At 54.0% G+C, this 22,979-nt stretch overlaps 2 protein-coding genes across 2 annotated transcripts; both read right to left on the reverse strand.

Annotated features, from left to right (window-relative positions):
* Window positions 1-5,658: 5,658 nt before the first annotated feature.
* On the reverse strand, window positions 5,659-7,610 carry SLC35A4 (solute carrier family 35 member A4). The gene has a single exon (XM_075102350.1). It carries the CDS (start codon window positions 7,608-7,610, stop codon window positions 6,663-6,665), a length of 948 nt encoding a protein of 315 aa, XP_074958451.1. The 3' UTR covers window positions 5,659-6,662.
* Window positions 5,659-9,452, reverse strand: LOC142061388 (SLC35A4 upstream open reading frame protein). The gene is made up of 3 exons (XM_075102351.1): window positions 9,408-9,452; window positions 9,174-9,272; window positions 5,659-8,384 (listed from the first exon to the last, which is right to left on the reverse strand). Exons 1-3 carry the CDS (start codon window positions 9,420-9,422, stop codon window positions 8,187-8,189), a joined length of 312 nt encoding a protein of 103 aa, XP_074958452.1. The 5' UTR covers window positions 9,423-9,452; the 3' UTR covers window positions 5,659-8,186.
* Window positions 9,453-22,979: the final 13,527 nt, after the last annotated feature.

The following is a 22,979-nucleotide window of genomic DNA, read 5'->3' on the forward strand; positions in this document are numbered from 1 at the left end:
GGTGACTGCCATATTGGCAGACATCACAGGGTGGTTTTGGGGGGATCTGTCCCCTGCCTTCTGTGTGGCATGGCCAGGTGCTGCCCAGCTCCCCAGGGGCTCATCCAGCTCCTGGCAGGTGCTGGGTGTGTGGGGCGGGACCCGGCTCATTCCCTCTCTGCCCTGCGTCCTGGCAGGCTGAGAAGGATGTGTATGTACGAGCAGCTGTGGGACTCTGCCAGGCAGCAGGTAGAGCTAGGGCTGAGGACACCTGCCTTCAGCCCAAACCCCCATGCCAGGGAACAGGGCTAGGGTGGCAGCCACAGCCGTCCTGGCACTGGGACTGCTGCCCATGCTGGTGGGGTTGGCCTGGGTGGTGGTGATGGGGAGGGGGTCTCCTCCCCACCCTGGTGGCTCTGAGCACCTTGGTCATAGTGGGAGGGCTCAGGGATGATGTGAAGCTGTGGGACCTGGCCCCAGGCTGCAGGGGGGAACAGAGCTGGTGTAGGTGGGGATGACACCCCTGCACCACCCCACACTCAGCGTTTTCAGGGGCGGGGGAGAGCTGTGAGGCCAGCAGTGAAGACCCCCTGCAGCTCTTCACTGGGAAGGAGGTCCAGGTGAGAGTGGCAGGGACATGGGCATCAAGGGGACGAGGGTCCCCAGGGAACCAGGCAGGAGCAGGGGTTCCCGTCCCAGCCACCTGCCATGCTCAGGACCCATATGGGTGCTGAGGTCTTGGGCTGATCCTGCCCTACACCACTATGGGCGCTTTTCTTGTGGGGACTCCTGGGGATTACCAGATAGCAGGGAAAGGGAGGGGGTCTCCCTACACCCCTGCCTGTGCCAGGCCCTCTATGCCACCCCTGCCATCTCCATCCCAGTGCGTCCAATCCCACCTTTAGCCTGCATAGTCATACTGGGATGGCAGAAAGCTGAACATTATCACCTTCCCTCCCTTGTGGCAGGGCAGCTGCTTGACTGTTGATGGTGTCTTCTGCTTGGATGCAGGACAGGTGTTGTGGGCCCCAAGTCCTTCTTCTGCAGCCCTGTCCCCAGCCAGATGAGACAGAGATATGCTGGCCTAAGCCATGGGCTGGGACACCCAGCTGTGGTCCTGGAGCTCCTCAGGTGTCACAGGCAGTGCTGGAGACCCAGGGCTTGGTCCTATGTGTGGCTCTGCTGGTGTTTCTCACCCCTTCCCTGTTTCCTCTTGGATGCTGGGATGTGGCTTCCATGCTGTGCTGTGCTGCCTGTGCCTTACTGCCCATGCTCTCTCTGGTGTGCATGTGGTGCATCTACACTATGCCATCTGTACTGGGCTAGCTGTGCTGTGCTACCTGTGCCATACCACCCATGTTGTGCTGTCTGATCCATGTTGATGCCCTGTGTGCTGGGTCATCTGCATGGCGCTGTCCGTGCTGTGTCATGCTGGCTGTGCCATGCCACCCCTGCTCTGTTGGCTACGTCTCTCCTACAAGGAGAAGGTCCTGGAGTTGGCAAGACCCCAGCTGGCCCTGGTTCCCCTTGGCTACAGCATGTCCTTGCTGCTGTGGGATCCCCATGGCCCTGGGACCCAGCTGCCATTCCAGAGCATTGTCTGGCAGGTGAGGGCACAGGACATGGCAGGGGAGAGGTGACAGGGAGACATGACAGTGTAACTGCATGGTGTTGGCCTCCCAGGTCATCCGGCTGACCCCAGTCCTGCTGGTACGGGTGTGAGACCCAGCCATGGATGCCAAGAACCAACAGCTTCCAGCTTGACCAGCTTGTCCTCAGGTGATCGATGCTGTCTTCCAAGAACTGGAGGCCGTGGGGGGCAATGCACAGAGCCTGCAAACTGTCAGCCTGGTCCAGGTAGGGCAGGAGCCAGGATGCCCTGGGGTGGGGGTCCCATTCCCCCTCTGCCACTGGCAGGACCCTGCTGTGCCAAGGGGCATGTATTGCCCCAGGACTGGCACCCAGTCCCCTATGCTGGTGGGTGACCAGGGGCTGGATACTTTCAGATCCCAGGTTTTCTCACCTCTTTGCAGGACTTCCCAGGTGTGGGAAGCCTGGGCTGCCCACGGGGCATCTCCCAGGCTCCAGCAGCATGGTGGGAATGTGAGAGCCCTCTAACACCCTCCTGCTCACTGTATGGCTGGACGTTTCCTGACAGCCACTGCTCCCTGTGGCCTGAAGACCCCTCCAGCATGTGCCTGGTTGGCACAGGAGTGATGCCAGCAGGATACTCCAGGATGTTGTCAGGGACCTCCCAAGCTCTGCACAGGGGTCTGGTGTTCCCAGTGCTCTGTCTTTCCCTGGTGCTGGAAAAGCTGGAAGTGACCCTGAGATCTCTCCCTTCCCAGCCCTTACCTCTGCATGGCCACAAGCAACCTGGGGGTCCTAGTGAGTGCAGGATGCCAGCAGCCCCCTCTTTCTGCCCCCCATTTAACACAGCCCATTCTAGGTCTGCGCCCCTGACAAAGCCTGGGACCTGCTCTGTCCTGACAGCTGAACCCTGCAAGTGTTGGATGTCATGCCCTTGGGCCTGTAGGTACCTGATGCCCTGTGGTCAGGCAGCTACTCCTGAGGGGCTGGTACCCCAACACCGAGCATGGGGCTGAGCAAGGAGCATGGTGCCCAGCTCGAGGACAGCCAGGGGTATTCCCCCTGAGGGGGCCTGGGTATGCAGGAGGTGGGTGGATGCGACCCTCCTTGTTTGATCTTGTCTCTCTCTGCTTCCAGGATGGTGGAGGAGGCAATGGAAATTTCTGTACCAGATGCCCAAGCTGCCATCAGTGTCTATGCCTGGGGGCTGGGTGTCATCCCGGCACTGCAGCCCCCCGCAGACGGGCGCTCGACCATGCAGGGGTGAGGGATTCAGCTGATATCCTGCAGGGTTGGGAAGGATTGGGCCATGGGGTGCCAGGACTGGCTCCAGGCACTGCTGCAGCCCTGCTCATGCACCGGCCTCTCTCTAGTTCCAGCAGCCTCTTCAGTCTCACCATGGAGCGGAAGCTGGAGGATGGCAGGCGCCAGCGCTCAGCTCTCAGGATCCTGGCATCCCCTGGGGCCCCCAGGCCCTGCCCTGAGCCGCACGTACAAGAGCTGCATCTCTGCACTGGGGCTGAGCTGGATCCCCTCTTTGGCACCCATGTGGTGCCTGCTGTAGGGTCAGGGGGGATTTGGTACCCAGAGGTGAAGCAGGAGAGACCTGGACACCCCAATGGGAGCCTGTGGCTGGGAGCCAAGGGGTTGCTACCACCCCTTGGGATGTGGGCTTGCTCCCAGTGCAGCTAACCCATCCTCAGGCTCTCATAGGTCAGAGCTTGCTGCTCTCCCAGACACCTCCAGAGAAGAGATCGTGGCAGCCCTGGGGTTGGCTAAGCGGGTGAAGGTGCTGGACAAGACGATCTCAGCCACCCTCTGGGACCCGGTGCAAGAGATTGCAGCACGTCAAAGGGAGATCTGAGGGCTGCGGATGGAGCTGCTGGCTGGAGCTGGCCTCCCTGAGCAGAAGATGGCTGTGGCCCAGCTGCGGAGAACCCTGTGGGAGCTGCAGGCAGGGGAATGCCCTGGCCATCAGGTGGGACCCCCCTCAGTTGGATAAGGTCCAGGCTCCACCCTGGTGTCAAGAGCCTCCTCTGGCCCTGAGGGCAGGGGCTGGGGGCTGCCTGCCTGGGGGGCGAGACAGTTGGGGTGGGATGTGTCCCTGGAGCTGTGCCATGCCTGGAGGTCTCCAGCACCCCAGCAAGGACTCCCACCTCCTTCCTCCAGGTGCTGAAGAGCCAAAGGTGGGAGGAGAAGCAGGCAGCAGCTGAGGTGCTTAGGACAAGTCAGATGTGCCAGCCCAGTGCCAAGGTGGGCACAGGTCAGGCCACAGCCTGCTCATCCAGGAACAACCCAGGTACAGGAAAAGCCCTGAATCCTGGTTGCGTCTCCGTAACATCCTTTCTCCTCCGACAGGACCAGGTCGATGCAGGGAATACAGCACCACGCCAGCAGCCTAGGACCCAAACACCCCCAACCAGTGCCAGCTGGGAGCCAGCAGGTCTGGAGCATGGGGACAGGCGCACACCCCACGCCTGGGTGGCTGATATGTGGGCACAGAGCATCACTTCACATGGTGGGAAACGGCTTCACTCAAGAGGCCTCAGTCATTAATTTAAACTGGCTCATGAACCTCAGTGGTTCATTTAAACTGGCTTCTTCAGCCATACCACATCACTCTCATTCTGCTTCCCTCTCCCCACCCAGGAATGGTGCCAGAAAGAGCAGCCAGGGAGGGGACAACCAAGACTTGGGGAGCACAGGACAGAGCTCACTGGAGGAGCACTTGCAGAGCAAAGCGCCACAGCCATGGCCACAGACTGGAGGTGACACAGTAAGCGGGACCCCACTGGTGGCCTGGCTGCTGCTCCCAGGCAGGGGGAACACCCAGTGCCTGCAGTCTACTGCACCAGCAGCACTGGGTCCCCAGGCTGTCCGAGCTGGCTCTGCTCTCCACCAGACAGGGAGTCAGAGCCAGCCATGCCCATCCCTGGAGGTCCAGTATGCCATGGCCAAGGCACAGAGGCAGCAGCTGTGGGCTCAGCACTGCCTGCTCCTCCAGCGGGAGCTTGGGAATGGGGCAGTGTCAGGGCAGAAGCCAACCAGGGAGGTGTGCGTGGGAAGAGAGCCCATCACTTGTGGGCTCCAGGCTCTACTTCTTCCCTGGCTCTGCTCTCCCAGGGCAGGGCAGCCTCAGGGAGCAGAAACACCCCAGAGCTGCCATGTCCTTGTCCCTGTACCCTGCAGTGGGACACAGCTCACTGTCAACAGGAGGTGGCCACACTGGGCCTGAGCCTGGAGGCAGTACAGAGGGAGCGGGGAGGCAGCCAAGTGGGACCTGGAGGCCCTGCTGCAGAGACACCAGCAGGAGAGGCAGGCCTGCAGGCAGCACCTGCTGCAGGTGTGCAGGGAGGGCTGGGGATGCACCTCCAAGCTGCCAGGGCTATGCCAGGCAGCCCCAGCTGTCCCTACAGGTGCTATGGGACCAGCAGCGCCTGGCAGAGGAGCGGAGGGAGGCACTGGACCACTGGTACCGGGTGCTGCTGTAGGAGGTGCTCCAAGATGCTGTGCAGCTCACTGGGCACAACCAGCAGCTGCGGGAAGCCAAATGGCTGTGCTCAGCCAATGCCACCACACAGACACCCTGAGCCAGCATCCCAAGGTGGCAGGCACTGCTGCACTGGCAGGCAGGCAGGATGGGGTGCCTGCAGACCCCTGCCATCTCAACCCCACCTCCCTGGAGTAAGCCACAAGCCCTGATGCCAGGGGACTGGCCAAGCCCAGCTAAGAGAGTTACACAGGGCAAGGCCTCCAATCCTGCCCACTTTGGCTTCTGAGAGCTGCTCCCTGCAGAAATGTGGCTCCAGGGAAGGTGCTGGCTGGCAGAACATGGGGAGTGCTTCATCCCTCTGTCCCCATTGGGAAAAGCCTGCTCTGCCACTAGGCATGTGCCTGTGGGAGCATCGGTCCGGGCACAGCCCTGGAACAGGAGCAAAGCAGGCATGGTGCGAGGGCTAGTGGCCCCTGGGCTGCTGCCACATAGAATAAAGCAGGTGTACCTTCACTGATGAATGTCTTCAGGCCAATATGCCCCTGGCCACCTGTCAAGCAAAAGACACCTTCCTGCAGGGAAGACAGACACAAGCATGGTGTTGAACTACAACTTTAATAACCCCAGCCAGAGCCAGCAGTGACTTCTGCCTGCCAGGAACTCACAGCATTGGTACAAATTCAGGTGCTGCCTCACTTTTGGGGAGCAGGTGAAACAGTTCTCACATCTCCCCTATTCCCCATCTGCTCTGCACAGAGCAGCGACACTATGCTTGAGAAGGGCCTAAGGACAACAGCCGTTCACCCAGGGGCTGGAGCAAGGGATGGGCTGAAGAAACAGAGAGAGAGGTGGGAGAAGTGCCTCTGGCCACAGCATGAGGCTCTTCCAGCAGCATCACCTAGCCCCATTCTGATGGCTAGTACCTCTACAGACCCAGAGGGAAAAACCCTCTTCCCCACCTCACTAGAGGCTCTGGGGGGGCACAAGCCACAGAGGGGGCACCTCCCACAGCACCAAAGCTCCCCTGAAGCCAAGGGCTGGGGATCAGATGGGCACATGAGATGGACACAGCCGCCCTGCCATGGGGAAGCACCATCCACAGGAGTCAAACCAGCATCAGACCAACGCTGGCCAGGTAGCAGTTGTGCAGCAGGGCTGCCTGCACACAGAGCCCACAGCACAGTGGAGCTAACCAGTGCAGGCGCATTTACAGGCACAAGAAACAGGTGCACTCTTTGGTGCGGGGAAGATGGGGGAAGCAGCTTGAGAATGCGATATGCCATGTGAACGAGGTGCTCAGGACCCACCCTTGAGGCTGGGCCCACCTAATCATGCAGGAACTCTGTGGCACAAAGCCCAGCTGGGCTGGAGCAGGGCTCAGCTTACCCTCAGGAACCAGGACAGTCCCCCTCAGCACTCCTCCGCTGGGGGCCCCTTGCTAGTCTTTCATGCACCCACCAGCAATGACTCCCTGCAAACAACAGGGCAGGTGGGCTGATGGCCAGACTACTGCTGTGCTTCTAACCCCAGCACAAGCACTAAACACCCCTGAGGAACAACTGAAGACTGCCCTGGCACACACAGGGCAGGAACGCAGCATCTATGTAACCCCATAGTACAAATGAACAGCGAGGCTGACGCATGAGATGGCAATGAAGAAGAGGAGGGTGAGCTGAAGGTTGAAGAGGGTGATGGACAGGAGGGCATTGACCAGGACAGAGCAGGAGATCACAAAAAGCCTGGTGATGTTACTGCTGTGCTTCATGACCACAGACATGATCAAGCCATTCAAGGCCTGGCTGACCACAATCACCAGCACCCAGGAGGAAAAGCCCTCCAAGAAACTGCCCTCTGCACTGCTCCAGAAGTAGCCGATCAAGTTGAGCAGGACCCCAAAGAAGTAAAGGAAGAGGTTCTGAAGGCTGAGAGGCAGCGCCTGGGTTTTCAGAATGGCTTCCGTGTAGACAGCAGACAAGCCTGATATCAGGCAGTACACAGAGATCAGCAACAAGCCCACCAGTGTGATGTGAAGCTGCATCTTGGAGGGGCTGCCAGGATCCTGCAGGCCGCCACAGCTGTAGCTCACCCCAGCAGCCACCAGCAGGAAAAGCGCCAGCCATTTGCGCATGCTCAGTCTTTTGCGCAGGAGGAGGCTGTAGAGGAGTGCGGTGCTGACAATCTTTAAGTTACTCAAGACCTGGTAGGTGCTGGGATCCATGAAGAGCTGCATGTGAACCACCAGGTTGTTGTTGGCAGCATAAAGCAGGGCAGAGAGGGCAAAGGGGACAGCATGGTGCCACGACATGGCGACTCCCAGCAGCTCCCGATTCCAGGTCAGCAGGAACATGAGGGAGAACACCAGTTTCGTCAGCTCGATAAGAACCACAACAGATGTGGAGCTGAAGGGGATCTTCCCATCCACCTTGCACATGGTCAGGAGGGGAGCATGAGAGCCATATATGACTACAGACAAGACCAGCATCAGTCCCCACAGGCCCCTCTGGAGCATCCGGCTTGCAGAGCCACCAGCATTACCAAACATCACCATTTTCAGGTGGCAGCCAGCAAGGGTGAGCTGCTACCAGTGCAGACAGGCCAGACAGACTTGTACCCTAGGACATTCAAGAAGACACCAAATACCATTAATTTAAGGATCCTAATTAAAACAGGATGTTACCTGCTACATTTCTGACACAGTGAATGGTTTTATCTTTCGTTAGGAAGAGAACTGCAAGTCTCTCTAGGAAGCCACACAAAGCACGTTCCTAGGGCAAAGCGTGCACTCAGCAGAAGGGCATACAGGTGGTGAGCGTGATGACATGTCCCAGGCAGCCTTTCAGCCTGCAGGGACATGGGGAGAGAGATGACAGGAAAAGGCAGGTGGCGAACCGTCAGCTGCCAATGCTTCCAAGCTACTGTGAGTTAGTGGAGTGATCACCGCTGCAATGATGCTCTAATAAATACCCCATAGCCAGACCCGCTGATGCCTTGCAATGATGTGGTGTAAAGCCCTTTCCCAGCAGAAAAGAACAGTGTACGTGATGTGCCTCTGAAGGCCCTAAGAATCTTCTGCACCTGCTAAGGAGTACGGTTCCTAGAGTCACTGCTGCCAAAGGCCTCCTTGCTAGTCCCGACCTTTTTTCAGTAAGCTGAAATAGTCCCGTACTGTCTTTTCAACATTGGGGACGGCGTAGTTCTGAGCAGCATATATCCCTGTGCAGGTTCCAGCCATGAATCCCAGGATAGCCGAGAAGCGAAGTTTAGCTACAAGGTAGCCTGCCAGGAAGCCTTTGAGAAAAGGTGAGGCCAGCAGAGAACCATCCTGCAGAGAAGAGTGAACAGTGAGGCCACTGGGCAGGGCAGGCTGGCACAGGGGATGCAGAGCAGGGACATGCCCTGGGGATTTTTATTCTTTTTCCAAGCCCCCTTGTCCTGAAAAGTGGGTTTGTTTGCCCGGTGGGCAAAACGCCAAACTACACACAGAGCGGAGGTATTTCATTTAATTCATTTTTGTGCAAAGATGGGCGCTAGGCGGTAACCCCACAAAGCCAGCACACCACACTGAGAAACTATAAGGCATTTATAGAGTTAAACGTGTCAGTCACAGCTAATATTCACACACCTCAGCTAATAATTGGTTAATTTCTTTTCTCATTTCACCTTAAAGGTACAGCTCCCTTTAAATTTACCATGCATGTTCAGAGACTGAGGGGCTTATTTGAGCGGTGGGTTCCTGTCCTATAGGCATGATTTTTAGTATTATCATGAGGATAGTTCACCTAAAGGGCACTTTTAGTTCTTATCAACACCCCAATTAGTTGTTCTCCCTGACTATACACTTTTATCACCCCGTCTGCAGCATCTTCTGAGGCGGGATATTTGCTTTTATCAGTCTCTCAGCTCTCCTCATGGATATAGTTGTAAAACAAGCGCTTCCCTGTCTCTCAGAGTTCCCTTCTCTGGCCGTCAAATTCTGTTTTGCCAAGCTCACATAGTTCCTTGTTATAACTTAGCAGAACATTCCATTTCCTTCGGAATATCAGCCTCGCAAGGGGTGACAGGCCGGCCCCGAGGCACGGAGCTCGCCACGCCGGCGGGGGGTGCGCCTTACCTGCCCCACGCCAGCCTGCACCTCGTCCTCCACCCTGCGCTGCAGGCTCTCCAGCTGGTCCTTCAGGAACGCGAGGTCCTTCAGCTTGGGCAACGGATCCTGGGGGAAGACACGCAGACTGATACCCGCCCCCGCAGGCAGCGTCCAGGAACAAGAACCCAGCGCTGCTCCCTCAGCCCCAGGCCCGCCCCACCACAACCGACCGGACCCTTCCCGCTGCGCCGCCCCACTCACCTTATCGTCCGCCATCTTAGCGCAGGCCCGCCGCGCAGGCCCCGTCCCCCGCCCCCCCGCTCCCACTGCTGATTGGGCCACGGTGAGGCACGTGACTCCTCACACGTTCTCCCCTGCCCACCCGCCATCTTGAGATGGGGCGGACGGTGGGCGAGTGCTGTCATGGTGGCGGGGTAGCCGCTTCCCTCCGGAGAGCCGGCCCGGCCCGGCCCGGCCCGGCCCGGCCCGGCCCGGCCCGGCCCGGCCCAGCCCTGCCGCGGGGCGGGGGCCGAGGCCGGTACCGAGCCCCGTCGGGCAGCGGGGGCTGAGGGGCCTCAGAGCCGCCTCCAGCGAGGTCGGGACTCTTCAGAGGGCCTGTCGGGGTCCAGTCGCCTTCCCGCCCTCCGGGGTGGGGAGCTCTGGCTGCTGCTGGCGCGGCCCCGGGGCCCGGGGAGCGGTGGCTGGTGCTGAGGAAGGAGGTCCCCGTACGTGTGGGAGGGAAGGGCTCCCTTGAGCAGGCCTGGAGCGGGGCTGGGGGCTGCCTCCAGGCTGCTGTGCCCGCGGTCCTGCTCTGTCCTGCCTGGAGCGGGTGGGAGCCGCTGGAGGAGGATGTGTGTGCGATTACTGCCCTGGGACGGCTGGGGCACAGGGGCCTTCAGAACAGGGTGGGTGCACACCCGTGTGCCCATATTCTCACAGGTGTCCCCTTCACGTGGTAGTTCCTGTCATGACGGCCCAGGGATCAGCCCAGCATCCTTCCTGGGCAGAGAGGGGTGCTTTTCCCTTCCTGGGCCAACAAACAGGCAGGGAGAAGTCCTGATACGGATAAAGATCTATTTAGCTCACTTTACCCTAACAATACTATGCATATATTACTGTATCAGAACAAAAGCTCCAAAGTGAATGATAGGCTGCTTTGTTAATGGCCTTTGAAGGACTGCTTAGTGTTGCCAAATTTAAGTGAAACTAGGGCAAAGTTAATTCTGTTGGGGGAGATGATGGCTACTGAGTCAAAGACCACCCGCTCAAGAAACCTGCCAACCCAAAAGATTAAGGAAGTAAAGGTCTCAAAAACCATAGTGGGCATGCATAATTATTTACATGGTAGGTGAAGAATTTTAACCAATCCTTTTAACAGAATAACTGAATATGTATTAGGTGGTTAATATCTTGTGTATAAATGTTAGTTTCCACCAATAGTGTGCTGGTTTGTACCTGGCACCTGTATCTGTGCATTTACGTTAATAAAGGAAAACACCTTGATTTGGTGCGTAAATTGGGCGTCACACACAGGTTTTTGGGACAAGGGTCCCAGTGGCTTGCCAGGCCTTGGCAGAGCATTTGTCAGAGCTTAGTGCTGAGGACCCGCCTTGTCTCTGTACCAAAAGATGCTGCTGTGGTGCTGGGGCTGGCTGCAGTGTTGGAGTGGCCCCATGTATCATTGCCCTCTGCTTCTCCTGCCTGCCCTCTTTGCCCGCACAGGCAAAGCTCTGCCTTGGGCTTGGGGACCCAGTCACAGCCCAGTGGGATGGACACATCCTGGCACTGAGTGTTCAGATCTGGGGAGGGGGCAGCAGAAGATGAGCAGGAGGGCCTGTGAGGGGTACAACGAAAAGGTGATGGCAGGATGTCTTTGGTTTGTGGCCCACTGGTGGAGGACAAACCACAGCATGGTGTGGGACAGCCTTCCCCTGCCAGCCCACAGGGATGATTCTGGCAAGTGCAGAACACTGCAGGGATGTCACATCTGCTGCACAGTAAGTGACAGAAGGACAAGAGCAGGCTGGGCCTAGCCTTTGAGTCACTGTCTTTCCTTTTGTTCCCACTGCCTGAACTGAAGAAGGAGGTAAGTGGGGTCCCTCACGACAGAAACCTCAGTCTTCCTCTGCCCTTGTGCTTCATGCCTCTGAGTGTCATGATGTGGCTTTTCAGTGTAGCTCAGTGTCATAGTTTTAGCTGGGATAGAATTAATTTTCTTCACTGTATCTGGCATAGTGCTGTGTTTTGGACTTAGTTTGAGAATAATATTGATAACACACTGATGTTTTAGTTGTTGCTAGGTAGTGCTTGTACTAGTCAAGGACTTTTCCAGCCTCTCATGCTCTGCCGGGTGCACCAGAAGCCAGAAGGGGACATGTCACAGCCAAGGGACTTGATCCAAACTGATCAAAGGGATATTCCATATCATACACTGTCATGCCCAATATATCAACTGGGGGGAGTTGGCCAGGGGAAGCAGCAATCATGGCTCGGGGACCATTGGCATCAGTCGGCAGGTAGTGAGAGGTTGCATCACTTGTTTGGGTTTTTTCCCTCCTCCCGAGGTTTCACCTCTCTCTCTCTCTCATAATTTTCCTTTTAATTATATTATTATTATTAATTATTATTGGTTTATTTTAATTATTAAGCAGTTCTTATCTCAACCCATGAGTTTTCTTACTTTTGCCCTTCTGATTCTCTCCCCCATCCCACAGTGATGGGGGGAGTGAGCGAGCGGCTGGGTGGTGTTTAGTTATTGACTGGGGCTAAACCACGACACTCAGAAGTTAGCTGAGGTGGCAGCAAGTTGTATGGAGCTGTGGCTGAAGGAATCACTTGTCAGTCTGTTTGCCTCTACCTGCAGTCTCCCAAAGATGCTGTGATCCACTTGTGGGCAGGGGCTGCTGTCAGAAGAGGGGATATGTGAAGGAAAACGTTAAGGTACCAAATGGAGTGAAGGCAGCTGGGTGAGCGAGAGAGTCCAGAGCTGGGGTTCGAAGGCAGCGCTGTCAAGGCTGGCATGGTCCAGCTGTGACCCCTGCCAGGACCTGCCCCTCTGCAGTCCCTGTTCCCTCAGGGTCTTTTCCCTGGGATGTCTGGGGACCAGGCTGAGGAGATCTCTGCTGGTTTGCCCCCTGCCTTGCCATGGGGGATTGGCTGGCACCTTGGTGCGCATGTGTGCCCTGAGGACACTGGTGTCTTGCTCTGCTTCTGAGTGATGATCTGGATGCCCTTCACAGGGTGCCATGCCTTCAGGCCTACAGGGCCAGCTCTCGTGTCCCAGAGGGCCCTGCTGTGTAAGTTTGTGTGACCAGGTGCTGTAGGGGTGAATGGAGAAATAGCTACCACAGGACAACAGGCCAGAGGAGAAACACATGCTGAAAGGCAGTTTGTGAAAGTCCCCCAAGAAGTGATGAGAAACTGGAGGCTGACTGTGGTTTTGAATCCACAGGAGCTGGTGAGTGTAGGACACTATGAGGCTCCTGGCACAGGCAAGCATCAGCTGGGGGTCATGTAACTTGGGCCGGGTCTGTTGCACACAGCAGGATTTTATATGAACATCTGATAAGAGAAGAGACCCTCTGAGGCACATTGTGAGCACCTTCTTGGTGGGCTCTGGTGTTTCAGTGCAACACCTTACTCCAGGGAGCAGTTGGGGTCAGCTTCCAGCTATTGCTGCCTGAGCGGGTGTGAGTGACCCTCGTGAGTTAGTGACTGTACTATGGGGCTGGGTATCTGTGGTTGGTACCTGCTTGAGTCTGTTAATAGCAAATGCTTAATGGTCTTCTAATGGACCTTCTTGAAGGTCTTCTAATAAATACCTACTCTGACTTGATCCCCTCTCAGGTAAAAGGGAATTTACACCACTTGAGCACCCCTTCCATGTCCCTCCTCAGAGGTGGAGCACTGGGAAGCTACAGAGCTGGGGACTCCTCTCCATCTGTGTGTGCTGCAGTACCTCCAGGCACTCCAGGCCAGCAGAGAAAAGCCAAGGGCCACCAAAGGTGACCTCCAAAAGGTAGCAGACAGTTGTTGATGTGTGTGTAATCCTTGTAGCGCCAGAGCAGGTGAGGGGCGGATTCACCCCATAGGGCTGGCCAGGAAGAGCATGTTGTCCCCACAGCCACGCAGGAGGTAGGGTAGCCCTCAGGTGAGAGTGTGCTGTCCCTGGCACGTGGAGGGGAACTGAGCCCCAGGGATTTCTATCTGCAACATGTTTGTTAGTGAAAAGCTGTGTGCATGGTGAATATGTGCTACTGCAGCTCCAGCCTAGACGGATGTAGAGCACAGAAAGGTAGCAAGCAGCTTCCAGTGTAGGGATCTGTACCAAAATATTAAGGGCTTGAGTCTGTGTCTCATTCCATCTCTGCTCCTGCTCTTGTGGCAAGCCCTCACCTTGGGGTGCTGTTGTGGGCCACTCAGAGAGCTGCACTGGAGGCTCCAGTCCTGTGGCTGGTGGCAGGATGTGTTTGGTCCCAAGTGTGCTGCCTTGTCCTGTGGCTCAAGATCCCTCCCACCCTCTTCCTGGTCTTAGGCCACAGTACCAAGGCAGCCATCCTTTTCCCAGTAGCAAGGGGTGGAGGCAATCCCCCTTGGCTCTCTCCTGCTGCTGGTTGCAGCACAGATATAATGGTCTCTGGCCTCAGAAGGGTACGTCCAGCCCAGGGCAGTATTGGGAGCAGGAAAAAGTGACAAAACACATTCCAAACTAATTAACCCCTCTTCCTCTCCCTTTCACGAGCAGGATGTGTTTGTGCAGCCAACACTGTGGGCTCTTTCCTCAGTGGTTGAAGTAGGTCAGATGTCAGTGCTGTTTTGCTGGCAATAGGTGGTGACTCAGGGCATCCCCTCTGCATCCATTTCTGCCATGGTTACCCAGGTCACTCCTGCCCCAAACAGCTTTGTGCCATACCAGACAGGTCTGGGGGGATGCTCAGCTATGATAGGAACAGCAGGTTGGCTGCACTTGCTGGCTCCTTCTTTTACTGCAGACCCCAGCACCAGAGGCCAGAGCAAAACTGATGAAGAAAGAACAAAAATGGCTCCCTAAATCGAACACCTTGAAGTTACTATCTAAAGGCTAGAGTTAGTACTTCTCTCTCTGCTAAGAGGCTTGGCTTTGTAAAGATCTGGGCACAAGAAAGGACCCTGTGCAGGCCACCTGTGTGCCCAAACTGGCACCCAGAAATAACTCTTCTTCCCTAATTGGGGCTTTAAGTTGTCTTTCCATTTCTTTGCTTACCTTTCTGTGACACCTAAGCATCACACAGTTGTGCTGGGGACCATACTCTGTCTAACATCCATTGAAGGTGCCAGCAAAACACAAGCTGCAGCACTTTCAGCTTGGGAACTACAGGCACTACAGAACTACAAGTAATCTGAGGGATTTTGAGAAATGCACATTTCAGATGCTTGGCTAACAATTTAATTAAAAAATGGGATGTTGGGTTTTACGTGTATGTTACTCCCATGGATGCTACACCGGGGTTTAAAGGCTCAAGGATTTTAAGGTGTGAATCTCCAGGCACAGCTGTGCCCTAAAACAGGCAGTGTGCAAGAGCCTTGAGACAGCCCTGTGAATGCTTACGGACTGCCAGCCTGCTGGCTTTCAATTTATATGCACCCCCCATGTATCTTACACTGCTCCCACTGAGCCACTGGGAAGAGGATTTGAAAGGGACTGTGAGTCAGTAGCACGTGCAGCATGACACAGAAGTGGTTAATTAATAGCCATTGTAAGTCCAAGAGATGTGAGAGTCCAACCGTGGCTGACAGCTAAAGTGCTGAGCTGCTGTTTTCCTTGCTGTGCAGGATGCCAAATGTTAACCACAGACAGGCGTGAACTTAGTGAATCTGCCATTTTCCTCAGCCACTTCAAATGAGCCCACTTTTCAAGCAGTATTTTTGCTACATGAAAGGTAAAAAAAAAACATCCGTGTGATTGCAAGGGTCTTTCTTGGAGCACAACCACAAAACTTAAAAAATGCAACTTCGTGCAGGCTGACGTTGAAAATTTGGATATGGCTAAAAAGCAACACTTGAGGGCAGCATAGCACCACTGAACAGTCATTGATGCTCACCTGTAGCTGTTTCCTCTACAAAGGTGTACCCATCACCAACCTTGCAAGCAATTTTCTGCAGAAAACGATGTGCATGTTTTTCTGTCGAAGAACACAACCATCCCTGACTGGCATACACACCCATCTGCCAATAATTTGTTTTATTTCAGCCTCACAAAGTGATGACCACTGCACAAATTGGTTGTAAAGCATTGTCATGCACAAAGTGTTCTTTGCTCTGGACCTGCACAGTTATCAACCAGACTCACCTGCTCTTTAGAAATTACATGGATATAAGATTTAAGGATGCAAATAAAATTAAGTGCTGGGGCATCTTTTTAGCTATTGTCAAACTTCAGAAATAGTTACCTTTGGCAGCTTCTCCGCTCCTGCCCCAGATACAGAACCATCCTGCATTTGCAAGGCTTCATAATTTGACTTTTTAAAACAATCAGAAAGTTTCTGCCCAGAGGCTTGAGAGCCTAAGTTTCAGGATGAGTTTGTAGCTCCCCGGAGTGGGGGGGTGGGAGCACAAATGAAGCTGAGAACACTTCCTGCCTTTCAGCACCAGAGAGAGGCTTACAATGAGTCAGGTTTGAGGGTCTTCAGGAAGATCTGTTTTGTTAATGCCAACATTTATGTTCAAGCCACTGCACAAAATTTTTAAAGAGTCAAAACTGACTCTGGTTCTTCCATTACAAAGAAACATTACAGCCAAGGTGTATATTTGGCATAAGACTTCAGCAGACAGTAGTTACCAGGAATGTAAGCCAAAAAGAGAAATCTCTATGCGTTTTCCATCATCCGGTCACTAACCACCAGCATTACAAGAATATTCTCTTTACCAGCCTTTGGCAGGGACAAGGTCCCACAAGCACAGACAACAGGAGCAAGAGGGAGAAAACCAGCATCCAGATCAGCTGCTCAGAGTCACACGTAAGTAAGTAACAGTATAGACAAGAGCAAGGAATGCTGCATCTTTTCTCTTTGTTCTTTTAAGCCACATGTCTTTCCTTAAGCTGCTGATAATAAGTGAGTACATAAGCATTTTGTACAGCACTTGATCAGGTCCAGTTCCCACCACAAACTCAATGAATTTAAACGACTTAGTATGTTTTTCTGATTTTGAGCAAAACAGGGGCTTATGCAGCCTTGGGGCTAGAGAAACTGTGCAAAGGCTTGAATCTGGAGACAAAAAGGGTCATTTCCCCATGGCGAATAGCAGTGTACCCCCAAACTGATGCTGGATGCCAAGGAATTGATACCTAGACATGTTTGAGAGGACTTAAAAAAAGTCAGTGCTGAAGCCAGCCAAGATTGAAGGAACTGGTTTGTAGTAAGGGCCACATTTTGTTGTTGATGAGCAGCACAAGCTATCCTTTTAAAGTTTTCTTGCCATTCAGCACTGGAGCAGAAGTCTGAGGTGCCACCATCCATTGTAAACCAGCGAGAAAATGGATGATATTTCCATGTAGAGCTGGATGATATTCCCTGCTCCTAAAATATTTTGTTTCTCACAGAGAGCATCCCAGAGCAGGGGGCTATAGAGGCACAGCGAACTGGATGCTGTCACTTCTGTGGCCATGTGTGACACTGTTCTGATACCGCTTCCTGTGAACATCTGCCATACAAGCAACAGTTGCTTCCCCTAAATGCATGTCCTGTGTAGTGTAGGTTGAACTGCAATTCTGCACCACCTCTTGTTTGAAGGGACTAGCAAAAGGAGGCAGATGATTCCTGTTTATTGGTATGTTCAGTCATGACACATTCAAAGTGGAAACTGGACAGTTAAAACAAGCAGGTAACTGCAATAAGGATGACAGTTCACTATCCTGTATATGAACCAAAGCCCAGATGGGTAGCCAGGTTTGCTGAGGTCAAAAAGCAACAACAAACTGGTGCCTCTTCCTGGAGATCAGCAGCTCACAATGGTGGCAGGGAACCCCATCCTCCTGCACCAAGCAAACATTTGCCAAGAGAGGGATGAGACCATTCCTGATTCTCCAAAGCAGTCAGAAAAAAACAGCAGGAAAATTTCTCTGTTGATGTTCCAGCACTTTTTTGTGTCACATAAAGAAGCAGGAAGCCAGGAAGCTGGATGGCGTGGGGCATCTTTTAATTACCAGTCTTGTTCTTTAAATTATTTAGCACTGAGATGAATGATGGTGCCTGCTACTACTGTCAATTATAGGGATAAGCTCTTGAGGGTCATACAGACACTGACCTCTCAACCCCAAAACCCAGCAGTAAAACAGAAGAGAGGAACTCTCCTTTCCAGCCTTAAACCAAGAGTCACAAAGATGTCAGCATCAGCTGGGATTTATGTGCAAAAGAGGTAAGAGTTAAAAGAAAAACATCCAAAAGGACACCTGGGAAAGGCAGCTCCTTAGAGGTGCTGCCCTGCTTTCAGCAGACTGCAGCCTCCTGGGCAATGTGTCGGCCTTCCCAAAGGATGCTCATGTGCCTGGTCCAGGCTGGTGATGTGTGCCCAGAGCTCCCGCTGACTTCTGCCATCCACCATGGCCATGTCAGTTGGAACTGGCTCCTGAGCCAAAATCACTTCTCATCCTGAATCTAGCAAGAACAAGGCAGCTTTCAGCTCCATCCCCTTCTTTAAATATTGGTCCATGTAGCTGGAGTAATCCTGAAAATTCCCAGGACTTCCAGTACAGTGATCTTTAGTACACACATCCCTCCAGAGAATAAAGTATTCAGAGAGTCCAGAGAGACTTTAGGCAGTAAGGGGAATGCAATACTCATAAAACCAAATCCTAAATTCACCATTCCCATAGCAAAAGGCAAGAATTCAGGAGCACTCTGTCTCCATCCTCCCCATCCCTCTGTCCCAAACAGTTGCTGTATTTGTGCAAATGGCAGGCCAGTCTTCACTGATGGCTTTAAAGGAGAAGACGTACAAGAGCAGGAGCAAAGACACTCTTGTAATAGGCACATGCATCTCTTGCAGAAAAACTGAAGATCAGTTTTTCTGAGTTCTTGGTAAAAGCCCAAGCACCTGCTCTACAATGGGTCTTTGTGACAACCCACATATCAACCATCCTGAGGTTAAAAAATAAGTCTCTTTGATGTATGGAGCAGGATGGGTATGGATGGATCACTACAGGAGTTAATGGTGATTTCTGGTCACCCACAAGGAGAAAAGACCAAAGTGTGCCTCAGAAAGGACTGATGACCTGGCTAACTCTATGGTTGCTAGTGAACAAGAGTTGGCCTTATTTACATCCAAATGGCACTAGCAAAACCTGATGGGAGAACAGCTCAGATATGAGGAAGAACTGGAGAAGCATCATCCTTGCTGCATCCAAGCTCAGCCCTGTCACAGCCCTGGTTGGAGGGAGGGTGCAGTCATCCTGTGGCTGGCTCTGTGCCTTGCTCACCTGGACCCTGACTGTGAACCTACATCCCCACTCAACCTTGGGTCTGCCTCATTGTCGCTGGATGGTGGTAGACCTCGGGCATGCTTAGCTCACCTTGCTGAGGTATGGTGGTATTGTGGCTCTGTATGGCTCAGGTATGGGTCTGCTGCTCCCTAATGCCTCTCCTTCATCCTGAGTGGAGAGAAGAGCTGCTCAGGCTATGGAGCAGTTCCATGTGTTAGGCAAAATTGTTTGGGAAGACCACCCTGCTGCTGGTGGGGCTGATGGGCTGTGACTGGCTTGGTCTTTAGTTCTTTGAGGCCTAGATGCCCGGGACCCAACAGTCCCACTGCAGATCTGCCTGGAAAGCTCAGCTCCTTGTCCCATACCTTCTCATCAAGCGGAGAGAAGCTGTGGAGAGAGGAAAAAGTAGGGCAATAGCAGTGCCAGCCACCTTTTACTACTGGACCTAGTGAGACCACATTTGGAGTACTGTGTCCAGTTTTGGGCCCCCCAGTTTAAGAAGGACGTGGAACTGCTTGAACAAGTCAAGCAGAGAGCTACCAAGATGATCAGGGGACAGGAGCATCTCCCTTATAAGGAAAGGCTGAGAGGCTTGTGTTTCTTCAGCCTGGAGAAGAGAAGACTGAGGGGGGATTTCATCAATACCTATAAATATCTAAAGGGTGGGTGTCAGGATGATGGGACTAGGCTCTTTTCGGTAGTGCCCAATGACAGGCCAAGGGGCAATGGGCATGAGTTGGAGCACAGGAAGTTCCAGCTAAACATGAGAAAAAACTTCTTTACTGTGAGTGTGACAGAGCAGTGGAACAGGCTGCCCATGGAGACATTCAAAACCCGCCTGGATGCGTTCCTGTGCCCCCTGATCTAGGTGTGCCTGCTCAAGCAGGGGGGTTGGACAAGATGATCTCCAGAGGTCCCTTCCAACACCTACCATTCTGTGATTCTGTGATTCTGTGACCAAGCCCATCCATGAGTCACCCCTGTGTCTCTGTGCTTGCTCTGGGGATAAGCAATAGCTGGGGCCCACAGCTTGTGTCAGGAACCTCTCCATAATGGTTAGGCTTGGGGCCATGCTCCTGTGCCCCACAGCTTGTGCTCAGGTGGCTCAGGTTAAATATGCCCCCTAAATGTGCTCATCACCCCTCACAGCCCTGGCAGTCACTGCGTATTTGACTGCAGATCAGAATAGTGCCTGTGCCCCTTACACACTTTTGCCTACCGCTGGTAACCATGGCACTGGAGCATCACTGAAGCAAGGCCATGCCTGAGCACTGTATGATGACCAGAGACATCCAGGGCTTTTGCCCCTACATGGCAGTGGGCACAGTGACAATGGAGGCATGGGGCTGCAGTGGAGACAGTACTGCCCTGCTGGTGCATGCCAGCAGTGGGCCAGGCTGTGTCCGTGCTGCTGATGCCCTGTGGCACCTTCAACCAACCACCCCAGAAGCTGAGGAGTCCTGAGTCAGGTCTGATGTGGAATGCGCAATTAGCGCAAATACTGAGCTGATTTGTTCTGTTAGGGAGCTCAAGGGGTTATCCTCTATTTGCCAGCTTGGGCAGCGAATGTCCACTTCTTCTGAGGTTTGATTTTTGTGCCTCCGATTCAGCTCTGCCTGTGATTCACTCTGCTAGCAAAGACTTTCACCTTGGTGTTTTCATGGCTCTGGCTTTGCCCTTGAGCAGTGGCAGGAGCTTAGCCTTTGGCTGGCAGCATGGTTTCTGCTGGAACAAGGTTGTTCTGTTGGGTTTCCTCTGGGCTTGTGCCTGTCTTTCTACCTGTCCCCTGATAATAGGGGCTTAGCTTATCAGCCATATTCAGCCCAAACTGATGGAAGGCAGTGATGGGCAAGATAAGAAGCGCCCATATAGGAAGGGAGCAGGGTGTCAGGGAGGAGATGGTGTTCATGCCCCACGAGGATCCCCAGTGATTTGAAGGTGCAAACCCTCAAAGACTGCAGTGTTGTTTGCTTTGTTGCTTACACAGCTGCTTCTGGCTGTTCCCATGTCACTGAGCTCAGCCCCGATGTCATGCATTTACCTTGAATCAGCAGGTGCCCACAGTGTTTGCTCTGTGCGCTTGGGAGCACTGCTCCGAAACAGGAGGTGGGTGGTCAGGACACATGTCCACTTGCCCACACTCCAGAGCCAGACCTCTTGGGTGCATCACTCTGCTCCCTGCACCCAGGGGTACGTGTCTCCTACCACAAGTAGGAGGTCCCTTGCCTGCAGCAGCACAGCTCTCCCCGTGCAGCACCAGGCACTTGGCACATCCTGGAGGCCTTGGAAAAGATCCCTGACACCTCTGCAAACCAGTAGGCCAAGAGGAGCTGGCTCTTTGCAGGGGCCTTTGCTGTCACAAACCCTCCCTTACAGCCCTTTCATTTGTCAATTTTGTCTTTTGCACAGATGCAGTACCCAGAGATTAGGCTGCAGACAGAGGTTTTACTGAATCCTGAAATGGGTTCCAGTTCCCAGACCCAGCAGGACCAATGTGCAGCCACATCCTCTCTGTAAGCTTGCTGGGCTGGAGCCAGGGAGAGGCACCTCCCACTGTGTTCTCCCATGTGTGTGAAAGATGGAGCCCTGGTATTCACCTGGACTGCTTTGCTGAGAGGGAGCTGCCAGGTAAAAACAGTTTTATCCTGGGAAGGAAAGCTCAGGAAGGAACTGGGGCTGTTTCATGAGCTGCTTTAGGTGAGAGGAACAAGTTGTAGTCTATCCCTTTTTACTCAGGGTCACACCGGGAGCAGAAGTTCTCAACACAGAGCACAATTCCAGGCCAGGAGAGTGGTATCATCCCACAAAAGTCAGAAAACACTGTCCTACAGGGCTCACAGGGTTCGCAGGCATCCCTGGAGCCTCACCACACTGGCACTGTGTGAGGGGAAGGACATCCAGGTGCCCACTGGCCTTGGGCTGCCTATTGCCCAGGAGCCTGAGCAGGTCCCAGAGGCTTCAAAAGGTGTTTAAGGAGCTGGATTATAAGATCTTTGTGCCTCAAAAAAAGCTTCAGCTGGGTTTAACAGCACTGCTGGGTCTCCTCAGGTAGCTGTGAAGCGCTTGGCTCTGCAGGCTTCATGTGGGCTGAGCCACTGGTGGTGGCTGACTGCAAGGTGAGGGTTTTCCAGGCTGCCTTCTTCCCAACAGAAATTGCAACCGTCCAGGCTTTCATCCAACTGTTCAAAATAGTATGCCCAGGTTTTTCTTCCTCCACTCAGAGGAGAATTCTGGGTGGTGTGGCTATGTTTCTGAGATGAGCCCAATGAGCTCTTTGGGGAGCAAACAAGGCTGAAGCAGCACTGTCATGGTGGAGCCCTTTGAGCTGCCCTTGGAGGCAGGGCAGGCAGACTTCTCTTAAACCAAGCTCCTGGCAGCATCTGCTGCTGTGCCACGTTGCCCATTAGAGCTGCCTCCTTGCCTGCTGGCAGCCTCATGCACACAGGCCCCCACCAGCACCAGAGCTGTTGTACCAGATATGTGAAGAAGTGGTGACATAAATGTCCATCTGTTTAGTTTGTCTCAGGGTTTGTCCCCAGCCATCTCTGCCTCCCAGGCTGGGGCATCTGTCTTCCTGCCCTTCTTTCACCTTGGCCACTGCCTGGGACTAACAAAAAAACCCAGTGCCCTGCCATGGTCCTCGCTGCCACAGTTGGCTCTGTCCTCTTGGCTGATTTTGTTATCCTTGCAGTGCATCACAAGCCTTGGATGGGCTGTGCACACTCCGACCAGTGGAAGCTGGGCTCCTGGAAGAAGCATCTTGTGGGGTGCTGCTGGCAGCAGCCATGAGGCAAGGACATGGCTAGCCTGGGGAGCCACAAGCCCGATAAAGAACCTGAGCCTGCTGTTAGATCACATACCTGCCACCAGACCATTGGCCAACAGGTCCAGACAGGACTTGAGGGATCCTACCCACACTGGAAAAATACAGGCAGGGAAGCTGGCTTACCTGGAGACTGGCTAGTACCCATAGAGGTGGTACCACTTCTTAGGATGCTTTTGTGCATCTGGCTCCAGGCAAAGCCACCCAGGAAGCTGTGAGTAGAGCCAGGAGGGAACCAGGCAGAGCACTTGTGTTGCCATCCTCAGCCACGTGGCCAGGTGACCTCCTCTGGGCTCCTGGACTTTGCAGTCCCCTTGGGGTCTCCATGGCTGGCCCAGAGGATGGTCACAGCTGTGTCTGGGCCCTGATGCTGGAAGTTCAGGCTGAGGGTGAATGAGAGCTCTCAAGGGATTTCATCCTTTTGCTAAAGTCCTGGGAGCTGGGAGGGACCAAAGGGATCACATCCATGCAGGGATGCTGCAACATCAGAGGGTAACAAGCCAACTGAGCTGCCTCCTGCCCCCCTTTCCCTTCCAGGGAAGACCTGTCTGTC

This window comes from Phalacrocorax aristotelis, chromosome 8 (genome assembly GCF_949628215.1).
Source record: "Phalacrocorax aristotelis chromosome 8, bGulAri2.1, whole genome shotgun sequence".
Classification (NCBI taxonomy): domain Eukaryota; kingdom Metazoa; phylum Chordata; class Aves; order Suliformes; family Phalacrocoracidae; genus Phalacrocorax; species Phalacrocorax aristotelis.

Bases quoted from the DNA above. Each gene is read 5' to 3' on its own strand.
- LOC142061388 (XM_075102351.1), bottom strand. The intron at 8,385-9,173 runs GTAAGGCGCACC...TCTTCTCTGCAG, and splicing joins TGCAGGCTGGCGTGGGGCAG to GATGGTTCTCTGCTGGCCTC.
- SLC35A4 (XM_075102350.1), bottom strand. From the start codon at position 7,610: ATGGTGATGTTTGGTAATGCTGGTGGCTCTGCAAGCCGGATGCTCCAG.